Source organism: Olea europaea, chromosome 1 (genome assembly GCF_002742605.1).
Source record: "Olea europaea var. sylvestris chromosome 1, O_europaea_v1, whole genome shotgun sequence".
Lineage (NCBI taxonomy): Eukaryota > Viridiplantae > Streptophyta > Magnoliopsida > Lamiales > Oleaceae > Olea > Olea europaea.
In genome coordinates, this window is record NC_036237.1 from 2,522,046 (window position 1) to 2,542,588 (window position 20,543).

At 36.9% G+C, this 20,543-nt stretch overlaps 3 protein-coding genes across 3 annotated transcripts; 2 read left to right on the forward strand and 1 right to left on the reverse strand.

Annotated features, from left to right (window-relative positions):
• The first annotated feature begins 8,159 nt into the window (after positions 1-8,159).
• Positions 8,160-9,407, forward strand: LOC111402967. The gene is made up of 3 exons (XM_023031303.1): positions 8,160-8,435; positions 8,736-9,061; positions 9,269-9,407. The coding sequence occupies exons 1-3, from the start codon at positions 8,160-8,162 to the stop codon at positions 9,405-9,407; spliced, it is 741 nt and encodes a 246-aa protein (XP_022887071.1).
• Positions 9,408-14,005: 4,598 nt separating this feature from the next.
• LOC111369102 lies at positions 14,006-14,939 on the forward strand. Its single transcript, XM_022990603.1, has one exon. The coding sequence runs from the start codon at positions 14,458-14,460 to the stop codon at positions 14,743-14,745; it is 288 nt and encodes a 95-aa protein (XP_022846371.1). The 5' UTR covers positions 14,006-14,457; the 3' UTR covers positions 14,746-14,939.
• A 47-nt stretch (positions 14,940-14,986) lies between these two features.
• Positions 14,987-19,037, reverse strand: LOC111369031. The gene is made up of 3 exons (XM_022990537.1): positions 18,357-19,037; positions 15,569-15,640; positions 14,987-15,226 (listed from the first exon to the last, which is right to left on the reverse strand). Exons 1-3 carry the CDS (start codon positions 18,948-18,950, stop codon positions 15,224-15,226), a joined length of 669 nt encoding a protein of 222 aa, XP_022846305.1. The 5' UTR covers positions 18,951-19,037; the 3' UTR covers positions 14,987-15,223.
• Positions 19,038-20,543: the final 1,506 nt, after the last annotated feature.

Sequence of the window (20,543 nt, forward strand, 5' to 3'; positions counted from 1 at the left end):
TATATCGTGGGAGATGATTGTTAAAAAACCGTTAGTATCGATGCAGAGCAAATTCATCTTGAGAAACAGTGTCAAACACTTGCCTCAGCCAATCCATCGTTTGTATTTTCTTTCTTCATTTTCTGATTTCTCTTAACTATGGTTTGATTTAAAAAACTGATTAACATTATTTACATGTTTGTTCTGCGAGATTTGATTCAAAGAATAACTTGCTTTCGTTTAAGAATCGAAAGAGATGAATCCATATTCATGCATTCGGATTCAGTAACTATTATTATTTTGCTTCTCAAATTCTATTTCGGTTAGTCGAACTTACGTTTCGATTTCACGCAAATAAACGATATGCTTTTGTGAATATAATATGCACATAATCGATGTATTCCCCAACATAAATATTTTACGGTCACTATTGCCAAGTAAAGAGTTGCGGGTTGGGATTTCTTACTCCTTAAAACAAAACAAAAAGAGAGAGAGAGAGAGAACCAAATAAGTAGACAAAAAACATTGAAGTGGCAATGTCCTGACTTAAGCAGCACCTCTTAGACTTGTGGGTTTCCATGGGCTCAACAGCAGTTGATAGTACTTCATTTCTGGATTTAATAGTCTCAATTGAACTTAAGTTTTGAATGGGATTTGAGTTTGGGTTCTCTGCACCCTGAGATTGTGAATCACCTCCTTGAGAGGATGCTGGCGAGGGTGGTTCTAGAGTAGTTGGCTTCACTGGCTTTGGTTTTGTCATTACCAGTCTACAAGACCTGTGAAAGCAAATCGAGTTTCAGTGGGTAGTCAGGGCTATATTTAAGAAACGAAAATCGTCAATACAAATCCATGAATGTTTCCCTATTGGTATTCAACCTATTGCCTGAGTAGAAAGTTGGTCACGACCATCTAAATCTCCACTAGATCATTATGTGGACCTCAAATTTTCAACTTTATGAAGCTAAATTTTATTTGCAATGCCCAAGTGAGGCGTGTTTCCATTAAATAAAACTTGTTAACCTAATCAAAAACGGAATAAAAATTATGTGGAAGATGGGTAGTTTTCCCAAGTAGCTAAAAAGATGGGCATTAATGGTGATCAATATTGTCATGGTTTTAGTGAAATTTATGGGGATTTAAATTTCACATCGAACGTATGTGCTTCTTTTGTGTAGTTTATATAAGCTTGGATTCTCCAAATTCAATGACTAACTTTTGAAGTATGACTCTTTCAAATTTTATGACATTGATTTCAGAGGATGCATCACGTCATGAGACCTTAGTTGGTGCATGGGCACCTGCACAGTGTGGGTGTTGATGGTTGTTTTTCATGGTTCGAGTAGAACTTATGGAGGTTTGAATCGTACGTCAAAAGTATGGGTTTTCTTTATGTGGTTTATATAGATTTAGGTTATCCAACTTCAATGACTAGTTTTTGAGCTACGACTCTCTCAAGTTCTATGACATTGGCATCAGAGTAGACATCACGTCTCGAGACCCTTGTTGGTGTATGGACACTTGCCCCATGCAGATGTTGGGGTCAGAAGCGTGGTGATTTGTCATGATTCTAATGGAACTTATAGGGATTTGAATCCCACATCATAAGTATGAGCTTCTTTTGTATGGTTTATATAGGGTTGAATTCTCCAACTTCAACGGCGCTAGCTTCTGAGGTGTAGATCTTTTAAGTTTTATAACAAATATTTTTAAAGAACACATGCTACATCACCTGCCTTGAATTTGTACTCTGTATTAGTTTATTACCACTATTTGTCATGCTTATTTCCAAATGAACCCTGCTCTCGAATGGGGGGGCGCCACGTGGGCGCTGTTTTTGGCCCTATCCCTCTACCTTTTCTGCTTTCAAATATTGCTCCAGAATTTGTTTCCTACTGACTCGCTCACCCCCTAATCATTTTAAAGTAATGAGGTCTGCCATACCTAAGAGATTCCATGCCCACCAGGTTCAATTAATATGTACATAGGATCCCATTTTATTTTTACACAATATGGTTAAGCTTTGGCCATATTATAAGAAAGTATAAAGAGGTTGCACTTTTTACAGTGCTTATGGCGTACACGATTATGAATTCTTCGTTGAAGTTGAATTTTTCGTTTCTTCACAAGGATAATGAAGAAGCTGTTCAGTACATGATGTGCTTGATCTAAGGATTGCAAATTTCATGAATTGGAATAAGTCTTTAAAGTGCATGTGTTGAAAAGTTATAGATAAGATTTGATTGTATCTTTTAATAATGGGATGTCGAAATTTAGGACAAACTTTTACTAATTTATAGTGATGTAATTCCCCTAGCAACACCTTAGTCATATTGTAGCGAAGTGGTGTACATGGTGTGGCAGTTGATCCTGTAGAGAAGAGTACAACCAAGCTTTGATTTCTTACATACATCTGCGAGACCTGTTAACAAGTACAAGACAGAAACATGTTTTAAGTTTGGGTGTCAATGACCACAACTTTACTTAGCCCCTTGACACTATCGCAGCCGCAGTTTGTCCAACTTCGGCCGCACATTATAAATATTACTTCAAGTTTGAGTTGTAATTTTCTTTTTATTGTAATAGTTATTTCAGTTGTAAAATAGCTCTGATATTGGTAAACGTTTAGTATGATCCTCGTCTTTTAAAGTCTACTCCTGTCACTTAGGTTTTTGATCAGAATGCTATTATAGGGGGTATTAGTCATTCAAAAATCTTTCAAGCTCACTGGTGTCCGCCCCCTGCACCAACAATTGTAATTTTCTGCTTTCGTCAATTGTAATGTTCAGTTTTCATCAATCAATGTTCAATTTACTTTCAATGTATTTAAATTCTCTATTGTAAGTTTTCTACAAAATTGTAATCAAATTTTCTTTCGTCCCGATGCGATCGAGAAAAGACGGAAGTTAGTCTAGCGAAGCAGACTACTGCCGCACGGTGTCCCTTTTTGTGTCAAGAAGAAAGGCACCCCGTGAAAGTTGGTATCAGAGTTGTAGCTCACGACCCTCGATAAGAAAGTTATGGATCCAATTACATCCCACACCACTAAAATGGTAGAGCCTCAAAAGAAGGATACTACTAAACAGCGTGTGGATGCGCTTGATGAGACAACTACTAGGTTGTGTTATGCTTTGGAAGGTCTCGAGGAAAAAGTCAAGATGGTTGAATTCGAGATTCGTGGATTACACATCCAACTGGATGAAAGTCAAAGGGCTTGCGTAACAATGACTGAAGCTGCTGCAATCATTCCTGATCTGCAGGATGAAATGGAAGCGTTGAGAGCTCAATTGCATGTACTCCAACGTGCGGTGGGCAATGGGCAAGCTCTCGTACCTGAGTATGCTCCTAGACTCAGAATTCCTGAACCGTGTACCTACGAAGGGACACGTGATGCAAAAGAAGTCGAAAACTTCTTGTTTGATATGGAACAGTACTTTCTCGTAGTTTCGATCGAAGACGAAACTAGAAATGTAACCACAGCTACCATGTATCTGGGTGGAGATGCAAAACTATGGTGGCGAACCAAATATGCTGACATTCAGGCCTACAGGGTTCGAATAGATTCTTGGGATCTCCTCAAGGAAGCAATCAGATCGTAGTTTTTCCCGAAAAATGTCGAGTGTCAGGCTCGACGGGCACTTCGAGACCTAAAACACACGAGCTCTATCAGGGAGTATATGAAATCTTTCTCAGGGCATATGCTGAATATTCGAGATATGTCAGAAAAGGATAAACTCTTCACCTTTATGGAAGGGTTGAAACCGTGGACACACACAGAACTTCAAAGATAGAAGGTTACTAATTTGAGCATGGCCATGGGAGCCGCTGAATGCTTGAGCGACTACCAAACAGAATCTAGAAAAGATAGACCTTCGAGGAGTAATCAAGCAATTGGAGGTGGTAACAGATCTTATAGACCCAGCTCGAACCCAAATGGGGGAGAGCGTTACTCTTAGAATAGAAAAGGAGCCTATCAAAGTACCCGTGGCTTTCAGGAAAACTATCATAATAACCGTCAAGGAAATTTTAACGGTAGCAACGATAACAATTGGAACAAAGGAAAAGCAACAAAGGGCCGAACTGATGCTACTTCCAAATTGAAGTGCTTTTTATGTGAAGAACCTCATCGGGTGTCAGAGTTCCTCAGAAGCGGATGGTGAATGCATATTGTCAGTTAGCAAGTGGCGGGTCAAGTTCAAAGCAAGAGGCCCCGCAGGCTAATTGTCATAGTGAGACCGACTCTAAAGAGGATGAGGACGTAGTTATGACATTTTCACATCGGTGCAACACACTATTGCATCGAGTTATTGAAAAGGATGATGTCCCATTGAAAGAGGCAAAGATGGAAGAAGCGAAGGCTCGAATTTGTAGGGCCAAAGGCTTAATGTACATTGATGTAAAAACCAATGGGAAGCCAATTAGGGCTATGGTGAATATTAGTGCTACCCACAACTACCTTACATGTACTGAAGTAGAGCAGCTCAGACTTGTTCTAGAAAAGAGTAGTGGAAAAGTCAAAGCAATCAACTCCGCTGCTCAACCAATAGCTGAAGTGGCGAAATCGGTGTTGATCAAAGCATGTCCATTCGAGGGAAGGACAAATTTATCTGCAGTTCAGATGGATGATTTTAAGTTTATTCTAGGATTGAAATTTCTTCAGGATACTAAGACAGCAGTGTTATCATATTTTGATTCATTAATGATGATGGGTAATAACCCGTGTGTCATTCTTACACAGGTTGGGAGGATGGGCGAGAAGAGTATCTCAGCCATGCAATTTAGTAAGGGTTTCAAGAGAAATAAACCCTCTTTTTTGTGCACTCTTCGATTAGAGGAGATCAAAGAGGCGAATGGTCCTATTCCAAAACCCATTAAAAGGCATATTCAGGAATTTGAGGACATCATGCCGGAAGAATTACCAAAGAAATTACCACCAAGAAGGACGATTGATCATGAGATTGAACTTATTCCAGATGCCAAACTTCCCGCCAAAGCACCATACCGTATGTATCAGCCTGAGCTTGAAGAGCTTAGGAAGCAATTGGGAGAAATGTTGGAGAGTGGAACCATTGTGCCTGCGAAGTCGCCATACGGAGCTCCTGTATTGTTTCAGAAAAAGGTCGATGGTTCTCTTAGAATGTGCTGCGACTATCATTCCCACGAGGACTGTACTTTTAATACCCAATTTATTATTTCTAACTTCTATTTGATGAAAATAAATAAAAACAATGATTAAATGTGATTTTTATTCTAAAGACTAAAAAATGCGATTGGATGCAACGAAAAGAGATTGAGAATTCAAACAATAAATGGACATTAGGGCGGAACAATTTCACCTATTGGTCACCTTTACTTCATAAATCAAGATTCATAAAACCTAAGGTAGTGTTCGATCGAATTCTTCTATTGTATTCAATTTACCCCTCTCGAGTTCTCATTGAGCCTATTTAATTAGTTTAATTCCATATCTCTATGCAAATTAAATTTAATTAAACGAAACATTGGTTCTAAGAATTCACACACGACCGCAGCAATCAATATATGTATCTCTACACGTTATATCAATTTACCGAATTTTAACATGTGGTCTAAACAAATAATCCGTATCTCTATGCAATCATTGTTCACAAATCATCTAATTAGTGATCAAATAATTAAATTTATTAAGAACAATATTAAAATCAACACATAAAATATAAAAGTACTAGAATCTCAATTGCATGAAATAAAGGATTCCAAAAGATTACATTGTTCGCCCTAAAATCAAATTTAACTACTCATAATAATGGAAGAAAAATAGGAAATTGTCTTAGAATACATCACCGGATTTGTAATAAAAATGTAGAAGAAAAAGTAGAATTCTTGCACCAAGATCTCCTTCCCCTTCCAATGAATGCTTCTAATCTTCAATTGCTTGGTGTTAATCTTCTTGGATTTCTCTTTTCAATCTCCCTTCTTGTTGTCTTCTCTCCAATATGTCAACAAGGCGTGGCTTGATTCCATAGATTCTTAGTGTGCGGCTCCCTCTAATTTAGGTCTTCAATTCTGTGTTTATAATATCTTGAAGTTTAGGGAAAGATTTTGAGATGAGTTGGGCCGAAAAGAATGGTAAAAACCTAAAAAAATTACTCTCGCACTGCAGCGCCTAGGTGCTGCGATTTGGGCACCTAGGCACTGACTTTCTATCAAAATTTCAGCATCATGGCGCCTAGGCGCTAAGGGATAGCGCCTGGGCGCTGAGGACTACTTCTGTTAAACTGGACAGCTTTCAATTTTTTTGTCATAACTTTTTCGTTCGATATCTGATTGAAGTGACTCAAGATGCGTTGGAAAGATAATTCAAAGGACTACAATTTTACTTCAGGAATCATTCTCCAATTAGATAGTTTTCTATGTCAAAATGAGTCTTAATGTGAGACCAAAACTCCGGCGCAAAACTTTTTGGTTGGAAAATGATTTATGATCATATCTTGACTAAATTTGATCCTTTTGACACCTTCCTTTATCCAATTGGCTTCTAGAACTCTCGGATCTTCATTTCAAGTTTCGACATGACTTTTGATTAATTGCATTTTAATCCTCGAACTTTGAATCTCTTACGTTTTGGTCATTTCATCCAATTTCGCTAGCTTTTGTCTATTTCCTTCCTTTGACCTCTTTTAGCTATAGTTTTCTCCATTTCTATCAATCTACAAAACAACGCCAAAATAACTTGTTAGCACTTCTAAAATACTCTTCAAGATAGCAAAATCATGAAATTAATGGCATAATATAATGTGTGTAAATCACTCATCAACTATCGAGTCTTGAACATGATTACTGTAAAGAATAGCTATCATATCCCACTGGTTGCGGATTGCTTCGATCGACTGAGTCGGGCGAAGTATTACACAAAAATTGATCTTAGGTCTGGATACTAGCAAGTTCGGACCAAGGAGAGAGACGAGACAAAGATTACGGTGGTAACCATATATGGAGCCTTTGAATTTAAAGTGATGCATTTTGGTTTGACAAACGCTCCAGCAACATTTTGTACTATGATGAATCAGGTACTTCACGAGTTCTTAGATGATTTTGTCGTGGTATATTTGGATGACATAGTAATCTACAACGAGACATTGGAGGAACATGTCTAGCATGTGAGGCAAGTTTTTAATCGGCTATGGGAGAATGAACTTTATGCTAAGTCGTCTAAATGCTGATTTGCTCAGACATCTATCAGTTTTTTGGGTCACATCATTGAACAAGGTAAAATTCGCATGGATTCGAAGAAAGTTACAGCCATCAAAGATTGGTAACCACCAAAAATCGTACATGATGTACGTTCATTTCTTGGGTTATGCAATTACTATCGAAAATTTGTGAAAGGCTACTCAGAAATTGCACTGCCACTTACTGAACTGACAAAGAAAGATAAGGATTGGGTTTGGTCATCCAAATGCTAAGCTGCTTTTGAAAGGTTGAAGAAGTCCATGTGGACGAACCCGATTTTAGCCTTACCGGATATGGCTAAACCATTTGAAGTTCATACAAACGCTTCAGATTTTGCACTTGGTGGAGTTCTCGTGCAAGAAGGACATCAGGTAGCATATGAGAGCCGAAAGTTAAACCAGATAGAATGTCGTTACTCGGCACATGAAAAGGAATTGTTGGCAGTAGTCCATTGTCTCAGAGGATGGCATCACTATCTGCTTGGGTCTCCATTTATTGTGAAGACAAATAACACTACAGTTAGTCACTTCATGTCCCAACCAAAACTATCGAGCAAACAGGCTCGTTTGCAAGAATTCCTTTCAGAGTTCAATTTTATGTTAGAGTATCGTCCCGACTCTAGTAATCATGTTGCTGATGCTCTTAGTCGATGGGCCGATTTAACTGCCATCTGCTCCGTAGCTGCTCTTTTAGGGAGCGTAGTCTCCACGAACACTAGAGACCAAATTCGGGCACTTATGGAGAAGAACCCGGCTACCCAATATTTGGCCGACCTCATCAAGCAAGGTAAAACTCGACAATTCTGGCTCGATGGGGAACTAGTGAAGACAAAGGAAGACCCCCTATATGTTCCTAAGGGCGGAGATCTAAGAAAATAACTAATTACAGAATGCCATGACACAATTTGGACAGGGCATCTCGGAGAGGAACGCACTTGTGCACTACTGCAACATGTATATTACTGGCCTCAAATGCGGGACTACATTGCAACATATCTAAAAACCTGTCTTATTTGTCAACAAGATAAGGCAGATCATCAGAAAAAGGTGGGCTTGCTGGAGCCCCTTTCCATCCCAACCCGGCCATTCAAAAGTGTATTGATGAACTACATTATTGGGTTGCCAAAAGTTGAAGATTTTAGCACTATCATTGTCATGGTGAACCGTCTATCAAAATATGCAACTTTCATTGCAGCACCTAAGTATATAACTGCGGAAGAGACAGCTCAACTCTTCTTCAAACATATTGTCAAATACTAGGGGCTGCCTAAGGACATCGTCAGTGATCGAGATCCTCGTTTCACTCGCATATTTTGGACTGAGTTGTTCAAACTTCTTAATTTAACTTTGATCATGAGTTATAGTTTTCACCCACAATCTGACGGACAGACGGAGCGCTTCAATTCTATGCTAAAAGAATATACTCGGCACTTTATCTCTACCTCGAAGAAAAACTAGGTAAAACTTTTGGATGCGACCCAAATTTGCTTCAATGCCCAAAAGAGCTCTTCTACCAATAAGAATCCCTTTGAGATTGTTACTGGCCAGCAACCGCTACTCCCTCATATAGTGGATATCGAACGAAGTACCAAGTCCCCTCAAGCAAAGAACTTTTCTCAAGAGTGGAAACGAAATATTGAAATTGCTCGGAGTTATCTTGAGAAAGCTCAAAAACGGTATAAAAAGGCTGCAGATCTAAAGCGCCATTTCATTGAATTCAATGTTGGAGATCTGGTATTGATTAAGCTTCCCGATAGAAATGTTTACAAACCAACAAGAGGGAAGGACTCAAAATTGTCGCCAAAATACATTGGACCACTACCCATCGTGAAGAGGATTGGAAGAGTCGCATACATAGTTGAACTCCCTTCATGGTATAAAATCCACAAGGTCCTTCATGTTAGTGTGTTGAAGCCATACTTTGTGAATAAGGAGGACGCATCTAGAAATGAGCCAAAGCGACCTGTGTTTGAACTGAAGAAAGCTGGAAAGAAGGTTGTTGAAGCTATTCTTGACCATCGAATCACTCGAACTTCTAGAAAAGATCATTAGGAGTACTTGGTCAAATGGATGGGATGCAGGAGCGAGGAGAATACTTGGGAAAGAGAAAAAGATATCGGAGCCTTCAAACCATTAATTGAAACATATCATGCATTGATGGCACCGAGGACGTCACCAAAACAAATGGTGGAGAATGTCAAGGACCGCAACTTTACTTAGCCCCTTGACACTATCGCAATCGCAGTTTGCCCAACTTCGGCCGCACTTTGTAAATATTATTTCAAGTTTGAGTTGTAATTTTTATGTCATTATGATAGTTATTTCAATTGTAAAATAGCTCTGATATTGATAAACGTTTAGTATGATTTTTCGTCTTTTAAACGTCTACTCCTCTCATTTAGATTTTTGTTTAGAATGCTATTATAGGGGGTATTAGTCATTCAAAAATCTTTTCAAACTCACTGGTGTCCTCCCCCTGCACTAGCAATTGTAATTTTCTGCTTTCGTGAATTGTAATGTTCAGTTTTCATCAATCAATGTTCAATTTACTTTCAATGTATTCAAATTCTCTATTGTAAGCTTTCTACAAAATTGTAATCAAATTTTCTTTCGTTCCGACGCGATCGAGAAAAGGCGGAAGGTAGTCTAGCGGAGCAGACTACTGCCGCACGATGTTCCTTTCTGTGCCAAGAAGAAAGGCACCCCGTAAAACCTGTTAACAAGTACAAGATAGAAATACGTTTTAAGTTTTGGTGTTGAGGAAATTTTTTAAGCATGCTTGCTTTTTCTTTTGATTGTCTTAGTTCAATTTTCGACAACACAAAATATGATTTAAGTAGGACAAATTAGAAGACAATGCTATATATTTGAAAAGAATGTGATTTCATTGTTAAAACGATATATTTTATAAACAAAACACACATGCATGTAACTGATTTCAAATTCAATATAAACCAAGAATTTATTGGTTGTGTTCTTGTTAGTAGGTAAAAGTTGAAATAAAAAATTCTCCCTGCTACCCAATGAATAAACAAATACAGAACAACCATTTGTAATGAATTTTTTCAACTTCAGAAAACTGAATTGGCATATTATGTTGGTACTTTATGTCCTAATCAAATCTATAAACAGAATTTATCCTCTTAATTAATCTAATCTTTATTACTAGTTGGTAGTGAACGAAAACATCCATTTTCAATCACCTAACGACACATTTCTTAAATAGTACCATTTATATACTATTTCTATGGGAAAAAGTATCCCACAAAAGAAGAATTATTTAAATTCCTTTTATTTGATAGTCGAGAAAATAGTTGAGTATATATTATTATCGTCATTTGTGAATAACTTTACAAAAAAGTTAATTATATTTGTTAATATTACACGTGTAATAACTTCACGTACCCTACTATAAAATGAGCATGTTCGGTAAATTAGACTAGACCGAATGAAACTAACCTTAGTTCAAGAAATATGTAAAAAGATTTGTTAATTATTCTGTCTAATTTATCCAACAGTGCCACTTGCAAATGATGATAAATTTTATACTATCCGGACTTTTTTTTGCAATTTGTCAGTTACTTCAACATCGATACAGAAAAGTCAACAAAAGGGATAGCCAAAATAATCTCCAAGGCATCATACCTGTCAAGAAAATGAAATTTGTAAAGCATCTTGTATTTCTTTATCAAGTGAGCACAACAAAAGAACAACAAAAGATAACAAATTAATTAAGCAATAAATTCAGTTCGATTACACGAATCCTTTTCACCACTCCAATCAATTTGTTACTACATTCTTCTGAAAGATCTAACGATGTCGATACAAGAAAGAAGAAGAAGAAGAAGGCATCAAATGACAGATTGATCTTGGCTTCTGATGATCAAACCATTAGGTCATTCTTCTTAAAGATTCTTGATGGAAAGGCAAAACGAGCTGAAAATGATCGAGAAAGTTCATCAGGATTTGCCCACATTAAGCCCTGATCAAAATTCTGTGCATAAGAATATGGATCATAAGTGAATCTCATTGAATTGGAGCAATTGAACTTTTTTTTCTTCTCTTTCTTCGTCTTCCTCCATAATAGTGTCCAAATGGGAGCTTTTGAGTTGTTTATCGACAAATTGAGTTGGTCATAGTAGTCTCGACCAGATTCAAGTCGACCCAATTGGACATCGTTGTTGCAGGAGCAGCACCATGTTCCAGCACCCATTGTGAAGAGAAAACCAGTTCTGTTGTGAATTTTGTGAGTGGGAATATAAGGAGTTGGGGTTGGTGTTTAAAAGAAAGGAGAATAAATGCATGTGGTGGAGTACTTATAGTTAGATAGTGATGCATCTCTACCTGATTTTATACACTACTCAATACTTTTTGTTTGTGTACGTACACAATGGGCCAATAGGAAGGATGGACATGTTACTTTTTCTGCTTGCAGGGGCAAACTTGCCATTCTATTCATGTTTGATCATATCTTGGGAAAGTTGCATTGAAGTCCCAAGATATTGGCCCAAGATATTAGTCCTTAACCTTTAACCAATTCCCAACTACATTTTCATAAGGGAGCATTAGAACAAAAATTGTCTTTTGCAACAATCAATGAATGTTGGGAAAGATCTTTTGCAACGTTTAGATGTATGTTACGGGTTCTGATATTGTCGTGAAGTAGAAAGATACAGCAATATTCGTTGCAAAGGACCTTCAAAACTTGACAATTTAAAGAAGATTTGAACGGTTGACGAACTACCACTTTCCTTCGTTATCATCTCTAGGTGGTTTGTCACTGCTCATGCCTTGTTGGCTTATCATCACATAGTTACAAGACATAAAGCCACCATTTCCAGTGGAAAGGGGGTAGAAAGAGTTGGGAAGAAGGCAAATAGGGAGCATAATGAAACAAAGAAAACGTAAAATTGTTCGAAAAATGTAAAGAATATGTTGAGATGGCAAATTTAGAAGTTGTCAAGAGTATCAATCTAATTAGGGTAATTATATTCACACCACACTTCTTGTTTAATCATATTCACACCACTTCTTGTTAACTACACCACATATTAATTGTAAGGAATATCCCCCAATATTTATGCATTTTTCACTTCCACCCTCAACTTTTTTTTGTGTCATTCTTATCCTCACCCTTCTATTAATTTGCACACCTTGTCTTTAACAATGATTTTCCCAAAAAAAAATCGCTAGGAGGAGTAAAAAAACTCATTTGCCTCTATTTTAAATAAGCAAACAAAATAAAAAGTACAAAAGTTTGAAAAATTGTTTGTCCCTCATTTCAATGCACTGCAGTTGAATACTTAGACAAAAATCGTCGTCTAAGAAAAAAATTTAATAATTTAATTAAGGGTTAATGATAAAAACGCGACGAAAGAAGTGAAAAAAAAAAATACTGCCAAAATTAGTAAAAAATAAAAACCTACGTTGCTATTAAAATCTTATACAGATAATAAAAATCGTGATGTAAATATAATCAACCAAGTAGTTATTGAGCACCTAACTCAATTAGCATGGATGTAATTTCATAATTTTGACCTTCAAGTAGATGAGATCCATCAAATCATATGATGCAGTGCCATACAATGATAGTTGACTGGAATTAATTTGTTACTTGTGATTGAGCTAGATTCAACTTGGTGGTTTGAACGACTCATATTATAAATATCCCTTCTGAGCATTTGATTTGCATGTTATTTCAATGATTCTTTAAATGAGTTTTCCATATTTTTACTCGTCAATGGAGTTGTAGAAGAAAACGTACGTCTTTGTTTCTGAAAGAGAGCGTGTGACGTACCAATTATATTTATATTTTTACTCTACTAAGACTATAATTGTAAAATGTGATCGTACATATTAAGTTCAATATTTTTATTTTATTTTATGTATTTAAAATGTGGTGGTCCAAACAAACTTAAATATTTTAAAATTATTAGATTTTTTTTTTATTCAATTTACTTCTTTAGATGGATTACCCCGAGCTCAATCCGTCTTGAAATACAAGTTTGAGTTGGGTTCTTATTAAGAAATATTTTTAGAGTTGCGACTTAACAAATATTTGAACATAATTTATTTACAAAGATCTACCTGCGATTACAACTGAAAATTAAATAGAGAGCTAAGTTCTACCTTATGTACAAAGTAGAGGCCTTAAATACAACATTTTCTTTACCAAAAAAACAAAAAGAAGAACGGATGAACTGTCATTAGTATTCAAAAGAAAGGTCCACACTCCACAGAATAAGTCATCACAGTTTATTTATTCAATAATCTGTTGAAATAGATAAAGGCCTTGTGTACAAGACGTGGCTTATATACTGTTCCAACGTCAGCAAGAATTTCTTGAGTCATATTTGGCTCAGCTTAAAGGTTACATCTTTCAGCTTATTTTTGACATCTGCCGAATAATCTGGAAAGAAGTAACCTTTTCAGCTAGACTAAACATGCTATGAGGATTGAGGAAATCTTTTTACTTCAAATATTTAAGAAAAATGTAAAATTAACATGTTTGAAAATAAAAGTTTACTTATATATCTTGTCTGTACTTGTTGAGCAGTCAAAATACCTAAAGTCCCAATTGAGTTTGTTCTAAAGGTTAGTGGTTCAAATAAGTATGGAGGCCGTTCTCACTCTCAAGCATTACTTCTCGAGTTAGGGGCCAATGTCTTGGGACTAACGTGAGATCCCATTCGAAATTATAAATTCCCCTTTTACTACTAATTATCAATTGCTTCTAGCTTAAAACTTATTCTTAAGTTGCCTAAGAAAACATTAAGGACAAAGGAAAAAAAACAAAAGAAAAAATGAGTTTCAAAATTTTTCTTCCCTTTCCTTTTCCAAACTCAACTTGTCACTTGACAAGTGGTGGCATGTCTCTTTCGATTAGTCACTACATCCTTCATAACTCTTATAGGGCAGAATATGCCAAGTGTTCACCCCTCTTTTGCAGGGTGCAAAATTTCCTTCTTTATTATTTTTCTATATCATACAATTTTCACCCTGTTCTCTCCACCCAATCAAACTTGTGATGAAAAGTTTCATTTTATTAAGGGAAAAGGTTCAAGTCCAAAAGCAATCCCTTTCTGAGAATCAATCCTCACCCTTTTAACAAACAATATCCCCAAGCTTATAAATATACCTCCCCACCCTACCCCACAACTTTTCTTCTATTCCATCCTTTCAATTGCTTTGCTTGGGCTATAATACTAAGATTCTCCCTGGTTATATTCTCTCTTGTTGAAGGTAAAACAATTCTTTCTAGCAATAAGAGATGTGTTACCCGGGTGCATATTGGGTGTGTCAGTACAGCCCGGCAGGTCCTCGACGAGTAGTAGTTTCGCCGGTGACACCACCACCACCATCGGCAGCTGTGGTAGAGGTGGCAAGACAGCAAGAAACAGTTACTACAGCTGAGGCTAATGGTGGCAGTGGAGGAGTTGGTGGTGGAGGAATGAGAAGATGTGTGTGTTCACCAACGAACCACCCGGGTTCGTTCAGGTGTAGACATCATCATGCAGAGTATGAGTGGGTCGGTCGGATGGGACACAGGCCTAGTTAGCAAGTACATATGTTTCATCACCTAGCAAACAAGGAGAAACTATATTTTATTTCTACTCTGTGAATTTCCTCTTACTGTAATGTTATTGTATAAAATCATTTATATGATGATTTTATTTCTACTGAATGATTTTCCTCTTACTGTAACATGCACCATAAGAATAAGATCAAGAAACTTATTGTATTGGATGAGTTTGGATACGTGTTTGTGCGCGTGCAATGACAGATTTTACATCTACTCATGCTCAATTTCTTGTGTCCAACTAACATATGTACGTATGATAATTAATAATAAAGATCCATAAAAATGTTTGCCCCATAACCATTACAGAGTATAATATTATACATGAAAGAGACGGTAATAATCCAAGATTATAGTAACAAAAACCCAGCTCTGGTCTCCCTATTTGGCAATCTGCAAACACAACCTCATCTCCTAGCTCTGTTTATAAAGTTTTTCTGCAGTGTCCAGTATTCCATCACTGTTGATAAATTGGAATTAGCTAAGCAGTTCAAATTTCCAACTATAAGAATTTTGCGCTTTACTTGTGGGTATTATCACTCTCGCTCTCACAAACCTCCACTCTGAGGGGAGAGGGGAGGTGGTGGGTAGAGAAAGGGTGGTTTTTAGATGGTGCAATTGCTTTCGAATTGTAGGCCAAGACGCAGCATTAGACAAGATTGGGGGTATAATGAATAAGATTTTTCTTTCTTAATTTCACATAAAATTGATTTCCTTCACGTCCAATTCCTTGCATTGTTATACACATGCAAGAAAGATCAACCAGAAGATAGGTAAAACTAGAAAAAGATTGAAACTTTACCTCAGGATAGCAGCTTTGATGATCAATTGTTTGGTTTTGTGCATTTAAAGTGATTTCACATGATATTTTTGCCTGTAATAAATCACAATTAGGATTCCACGAGAAACTGACAAATTTGATTTTGATCTGCACATTGACATTTCGTAAAAAGATAATAAATAGTTTAGATGCCCGTGCCACCAGGGTTGAGGGGGGATTTGAGTACCCGTGCCACCGTAATTTTATTTCCACCTAGTCTTAAAAAAGTAATGAAACCAGATCTGTCCCACAGTTCGATACCAGGATACCAGAAAAGAAGAAGTGTACATATAGCGGGAGAGAAAGAATACATTAAACATCTCATGAGTGAAAATACATTGGATATGGGTGCAAGTAGATTTGACAAAATGACATTGGAACTAGTAGAATAGTACATGTACCATCGTAGTCACTCCATGATTCTAAATAATACACGTGCAAAGCAACAATATCATACAACAACCAGAATAAGAAAATTTGTAACAGAAAATAGAGGTGAGAAAGTAGAATAAAATCCGACAAAGGAACATATAAGATCCCATCTACCAAAGCACTAAATAAAGCTGGATAGGATAAGTTATTTCACACTGATCTAAAAATCATTCCCAATACAACACGACCTTCACCGTCCCACTTTGACGTTGTAAGCCCGTTCTCCTACCACAACCTTCATCGTCCCACTACATCATACTCAATAAACCACGACCTTCACCGTCCCATTTCAACCTTGTAAGCCATTAGTCTTACATTCCACAAATTCTAGAATCGGCAAATTTCAGAATTATGCAACATGTTCTCTTCCTAGGAATAAACAATATTCAAAGTTCTAACTTTTGCTAAACGCAAAGCCAAAATTCAATAATTCTTTTTGTTTGCTAAATAACAGTAGTAAGAAGAGCAGTATTTTGTTGCCGTATTAAACCTTGAGATCTATATAATAACTTATGTTCAATATGAGATACAATCTTCTAGAACAGTTATATTCATTTGCCTCTAAAAAGGCGATCACAATATCTTTAGCTTGTTCTTATCTTATATGTTGGAGGAAACTGAACCTATGGTCACCAGACTTTCTTTAAATAAGCACTTCGGCCAATCTATCTTTCTGGACATTCGAGATTCCAAACTTTAAAATTTTGTTGCAAGTTAGTTCGACCTGATGTTTTTGGTCCAAAGATCGTTAAATCTCTTATCAGCAGTATTCGTTGAAAATGCAAGTTTACCCTTGCCTGCAAATAGAAAGGGAAATTTAAATTTTCAATAAGAAGAAAAGACAAAAAAATCCTCGCCCTCCCTTGTCTTTGCAATCTGTATTTTCTGCACCATCACTTCTCTCATCTCCCATTGCTGGAGTATTAAACAATTTTCAAGGGTAATTATGTGCGATGAAAAATCAAATTGTGAAGAAATGAGAAACCTCTCTTTGGACCGGCTAAGGATGACCCTAAGCACATCTCCAAGACCCTGTGAAAATCTTCCCTCTCTACCTCTATGCTCACACACGCAGATTTTGAATCACTGACTCACAGGTGAACTCAGTCATAAATCGTCTTCAAACATGTGCCCTAATGGAAACTCTCTTCTTGCTTACACCATTTTCTTTAAGCCCCTACTGACGCCATGCTGCCGTTATAACTCTCCTCATATGACATTTGGCACACAACCTAGAGTAGGAGCTCGAACCCGGTGCCACTTCATTCTATTGCCCATAGGTTCATCCGAAGTGAATGAACTCATAAGCACGCCTTCATTAATTAATCGGCTAACAATATTTATCTTATAAATTTAAATTTGATCAATGAATCTAATGGCTTGGGAGGTTTCGCTTTACTGTTATCTGCATTTTATTTTTACCTGCTTAGTTTCATGGACTACAAATTATGTTTGAGCTCCATTTTTTTGTGAAAAATGAGTTCTGTAATAGGTGTATTTTTTTTATTTTTTTATTTTTATTTTGTGATTAACAAGTAGAGAGGGGTTTACGTGCAAAACTATTTTATTGAAAAAATGTGCAGTTGAAAATGAGTTCCAGAGAAAAATGAATTTTTAGAGAATGAGGCACAAACAAGGGCTAAATTGGCTGTTTCGGCTGCCACAACTTTAAAGAAACCATGTCTACGGAAGATGAACTCTAGAAAACTTGTTCATAAAGGAGCACATTACCCTCTAGATTATAAATTGCCTTGATATCAATTTTCATAACCCTTTAGCATGCCTTCCCCCAAACAAATTGATTAAAGACAAAAATGACCTATCTTTGTAATCCTTATATTATTTCCATTCAGTTGTTTTTCTCCGTTTCATCTATAGCTCCAAGAGTAAAGCAACAATCATCGTTCTACTTTTCAGAACTAGAATTAAACAGAACCCGTTACTCCCAGTCCAAGTTAAAAATAATTACTGATTGTTATTCCTTCATTTTCGTTAATCATCAAAATTCATAATCAACATGTCAACCCATCTTATCTCAGTCTGGATTAGAACTAAATTGTATGCAATGCTATACACCATAAATGCTTCTATTATTCTCTATTACTTGAGTAAATAATCGGCTGCTAAAAAGTAAGAGAAGGCGAGAAACTTTAGCTTTGATAATAGGAATAGAATACATACATCTATTGGACTCTTACACTACGCATATACTAAATTTTTACTCGAACAGACTGAATGCTTGTTATAGTGCAACTGGAGTAAAATGCCAATTCATGTGTTTACCAGTTATTGCAGAGCATACACGAAATAATTCAAAACTGTGCTAAATTAATTTTACCTTCAAAGGAATGTCGAAAAAGGAAACTCCAAGTTTCCCATCTATCTCAGTCACGGTATCGAACGGAACCGAACCCTTGGCTAGGTCATCCAGCAACAGAATCACGTCCGAAAGAAACTCAACTCCATCTACCTGAAGCGTAGCGCTGACATAGGACTTACCACGAGCTCTGACGCAGCCGTGGTTCGAGGTGGCGTACCCTAGGCGATTCCCCCTGTACCCGATCGCGACTGCTAATGAATCATAATCAATGGAGTAAAAGTTTCTGTTCCGAACCTTCACGGTGAGGTCGAGTTTTATGTCGATGGAGATTTTGGGGGGTGTATGGAATTGGAGGCCATCGAGACGGAGGCGAACGATGGAGACGTAGGGATCGGAGGGCCAGAGAATGTAGGTGGCGGCGATGAGGAAGGGAAGAACGGCGGCAATGCAGAGTAGGCGGCGGTGGAGGATGAGGCACGAATAGCGGGGGCGGCGATAGTATGGTAATACGACGACGTATTGAGATTGCTGGGGGAGGTGTTCCGGCGATTGAGGGTTCGACGGGAGTGGCCGGTAAAATGGCGACGTGTCATTTGGTTGTGTGGAGAGCATGTTTGGTTGGTGAGTTTAGTATCGGGAGGGGATCAGCGTATCACCACGAACACGAAGAAGACGCGAGTCAAGTGAATTAATGATTGGAGAGTCAACTCAAATAATGATTGGAACTTACTACTTATACATCCAACTTTACATAATGGATTATATAATATTACATATAACTTTATTATTTGTTTGTTGAAAATATAGTCAATATTTTCCCTCCACGTCGTGTTTGTTTGGTAGTAAGTCATATCCGTGAGAGAAGAAGTCAATAATGAATGTTGGAATAGTGAAATAACAGTAAAAAAATTAATTTTTTGAATAGAAAAATCGCTACAAAACATGCACATCATTTTATGTAGTCCCTTATGTACCAAACATGCACATCATTTTATGTATCATTTTTATGTACAAGTAACATAACCCTTAATCATGAACTTTGTTACATGTACATCAAACTTTTATATAATGAGTTACATAATCATTGTTGTGCTCTGCACCTAAAACTAGTCAATCACCACTCTACTTCGATTTTGACCAATTACAAGCCGAGTCATTAGCAGGTCGGTCCAATTAGCACACCTAACCCGATTAAGCGTTTAGGCCACTGATTTTCCAAACGTGTTTATAATATGGGAAAAATTCATAATTAAAAAGTTAAGTCTAGCCAATTTCAAAACTAAGAAGAAAGATTTCAAATTTCAAAAATCAAATATTTATTTAAACTTATTTATAATTTAATTAATTGTTTAATTATATATATTAAGGTCACAGATCTATACAATTTGATCACAAATTAACGATCTAATTAGTCACATATTATTTTTCAATTACAGATCATAATTTTTATATGTCGTGAATTATTTTAATGTCACAATTTAAAATTTTTATATGTCACAAGCTGTTTATTGGTCACAAATCAAAAATTTATAAGTCACAATTTATTTATCAATCACAAATATTATAATCAACTTATTATATAGTCATAAATTATCAAATTATCGATTTTTTAGGTAACACATTATTCTTTGGTCACAATTTATTTTTTTCATTGGTCACATATTGTTTTACTGGTCACATGTTAACCAATTTAATGTTCGCAATCAACAAAATAATTTGTGACCACCACTAACACTTGCGACCACCGTCGTTGCCACTAGCAGCTATCAACGCCACCAACAAGTTCCAACACTGTCGTCCAAACAAAAAGATTGCAGGCACAACATTCAATACCAAAACACCAACAAAATCGTAGCCCAACCACCAACAAAATTATCGCCACCATTGCCTCCAACAAGATTCAAGAAAACCAAATCCACTACCGTACCACCTCACTAGCACCAAACTCCACCACCAACATTGTCAGAATAACCTGCACCACCCCAATACTAACAAAAACCAATAAACTGAATCCAACAAAAATCAACAAAATTTCATAGATCCATCTGCATCACAGCAGCCACAACCAACGAGCATCCATTTTCTTCTTCGGCTCCAATCCGTTGCAACAACAACCACCTATTCTCCTTTCCAACAGGTTGGCACAACCACCCATTATCTTCTCCGGCTCCAATCTGCAGGCCCTCACGATCTACAAATGCGAGC

Bases quoted from the DNA above. Each gene is read 5' to 3' on its own strand.
- LOC111402967 (XM_023031303.1), top strand. From the start codon at position 8,160: ATGCGGGACTACATTGCAACATATCTAAAAACCTGTCTTATTTGTCAA. The intron at 8,436-8,735 runs GTCAAATACTAG...GTTACTGGCCAG, and splicing joins AACTCTTCTTCAAACATATT to CAACCGCTACTCCCTCATAT. The intron at 9,062-9,268 runs GTATAAAATCCA...GATGGGATGCAG, and splicing joins ATAGTTGAACTCCCTTCATG to GAGCGAGGAGAATACTTGGG.
- LOC111369102 (XM_022990603.1), top strand. From the start codon at position 14,458: ATGTGTTACCCGGGTGCATATTGGGTGTGTCAGTACAGCCCGGCAGGT.
- LOC111369031 (XM_022990537.1), bottom strand. From the start codon at position 18,950: ATGCTCTCCACACAACCAAATGACACGTCGCCATTTTACCGGCCACTC. The intron at 15,641-18,356 runs GTAAAATTAATT...GATTTATTACAG, and splicing joins TTTTCGACATTCCTTTGAAG to GCAAAAATATCATGTGAAAT.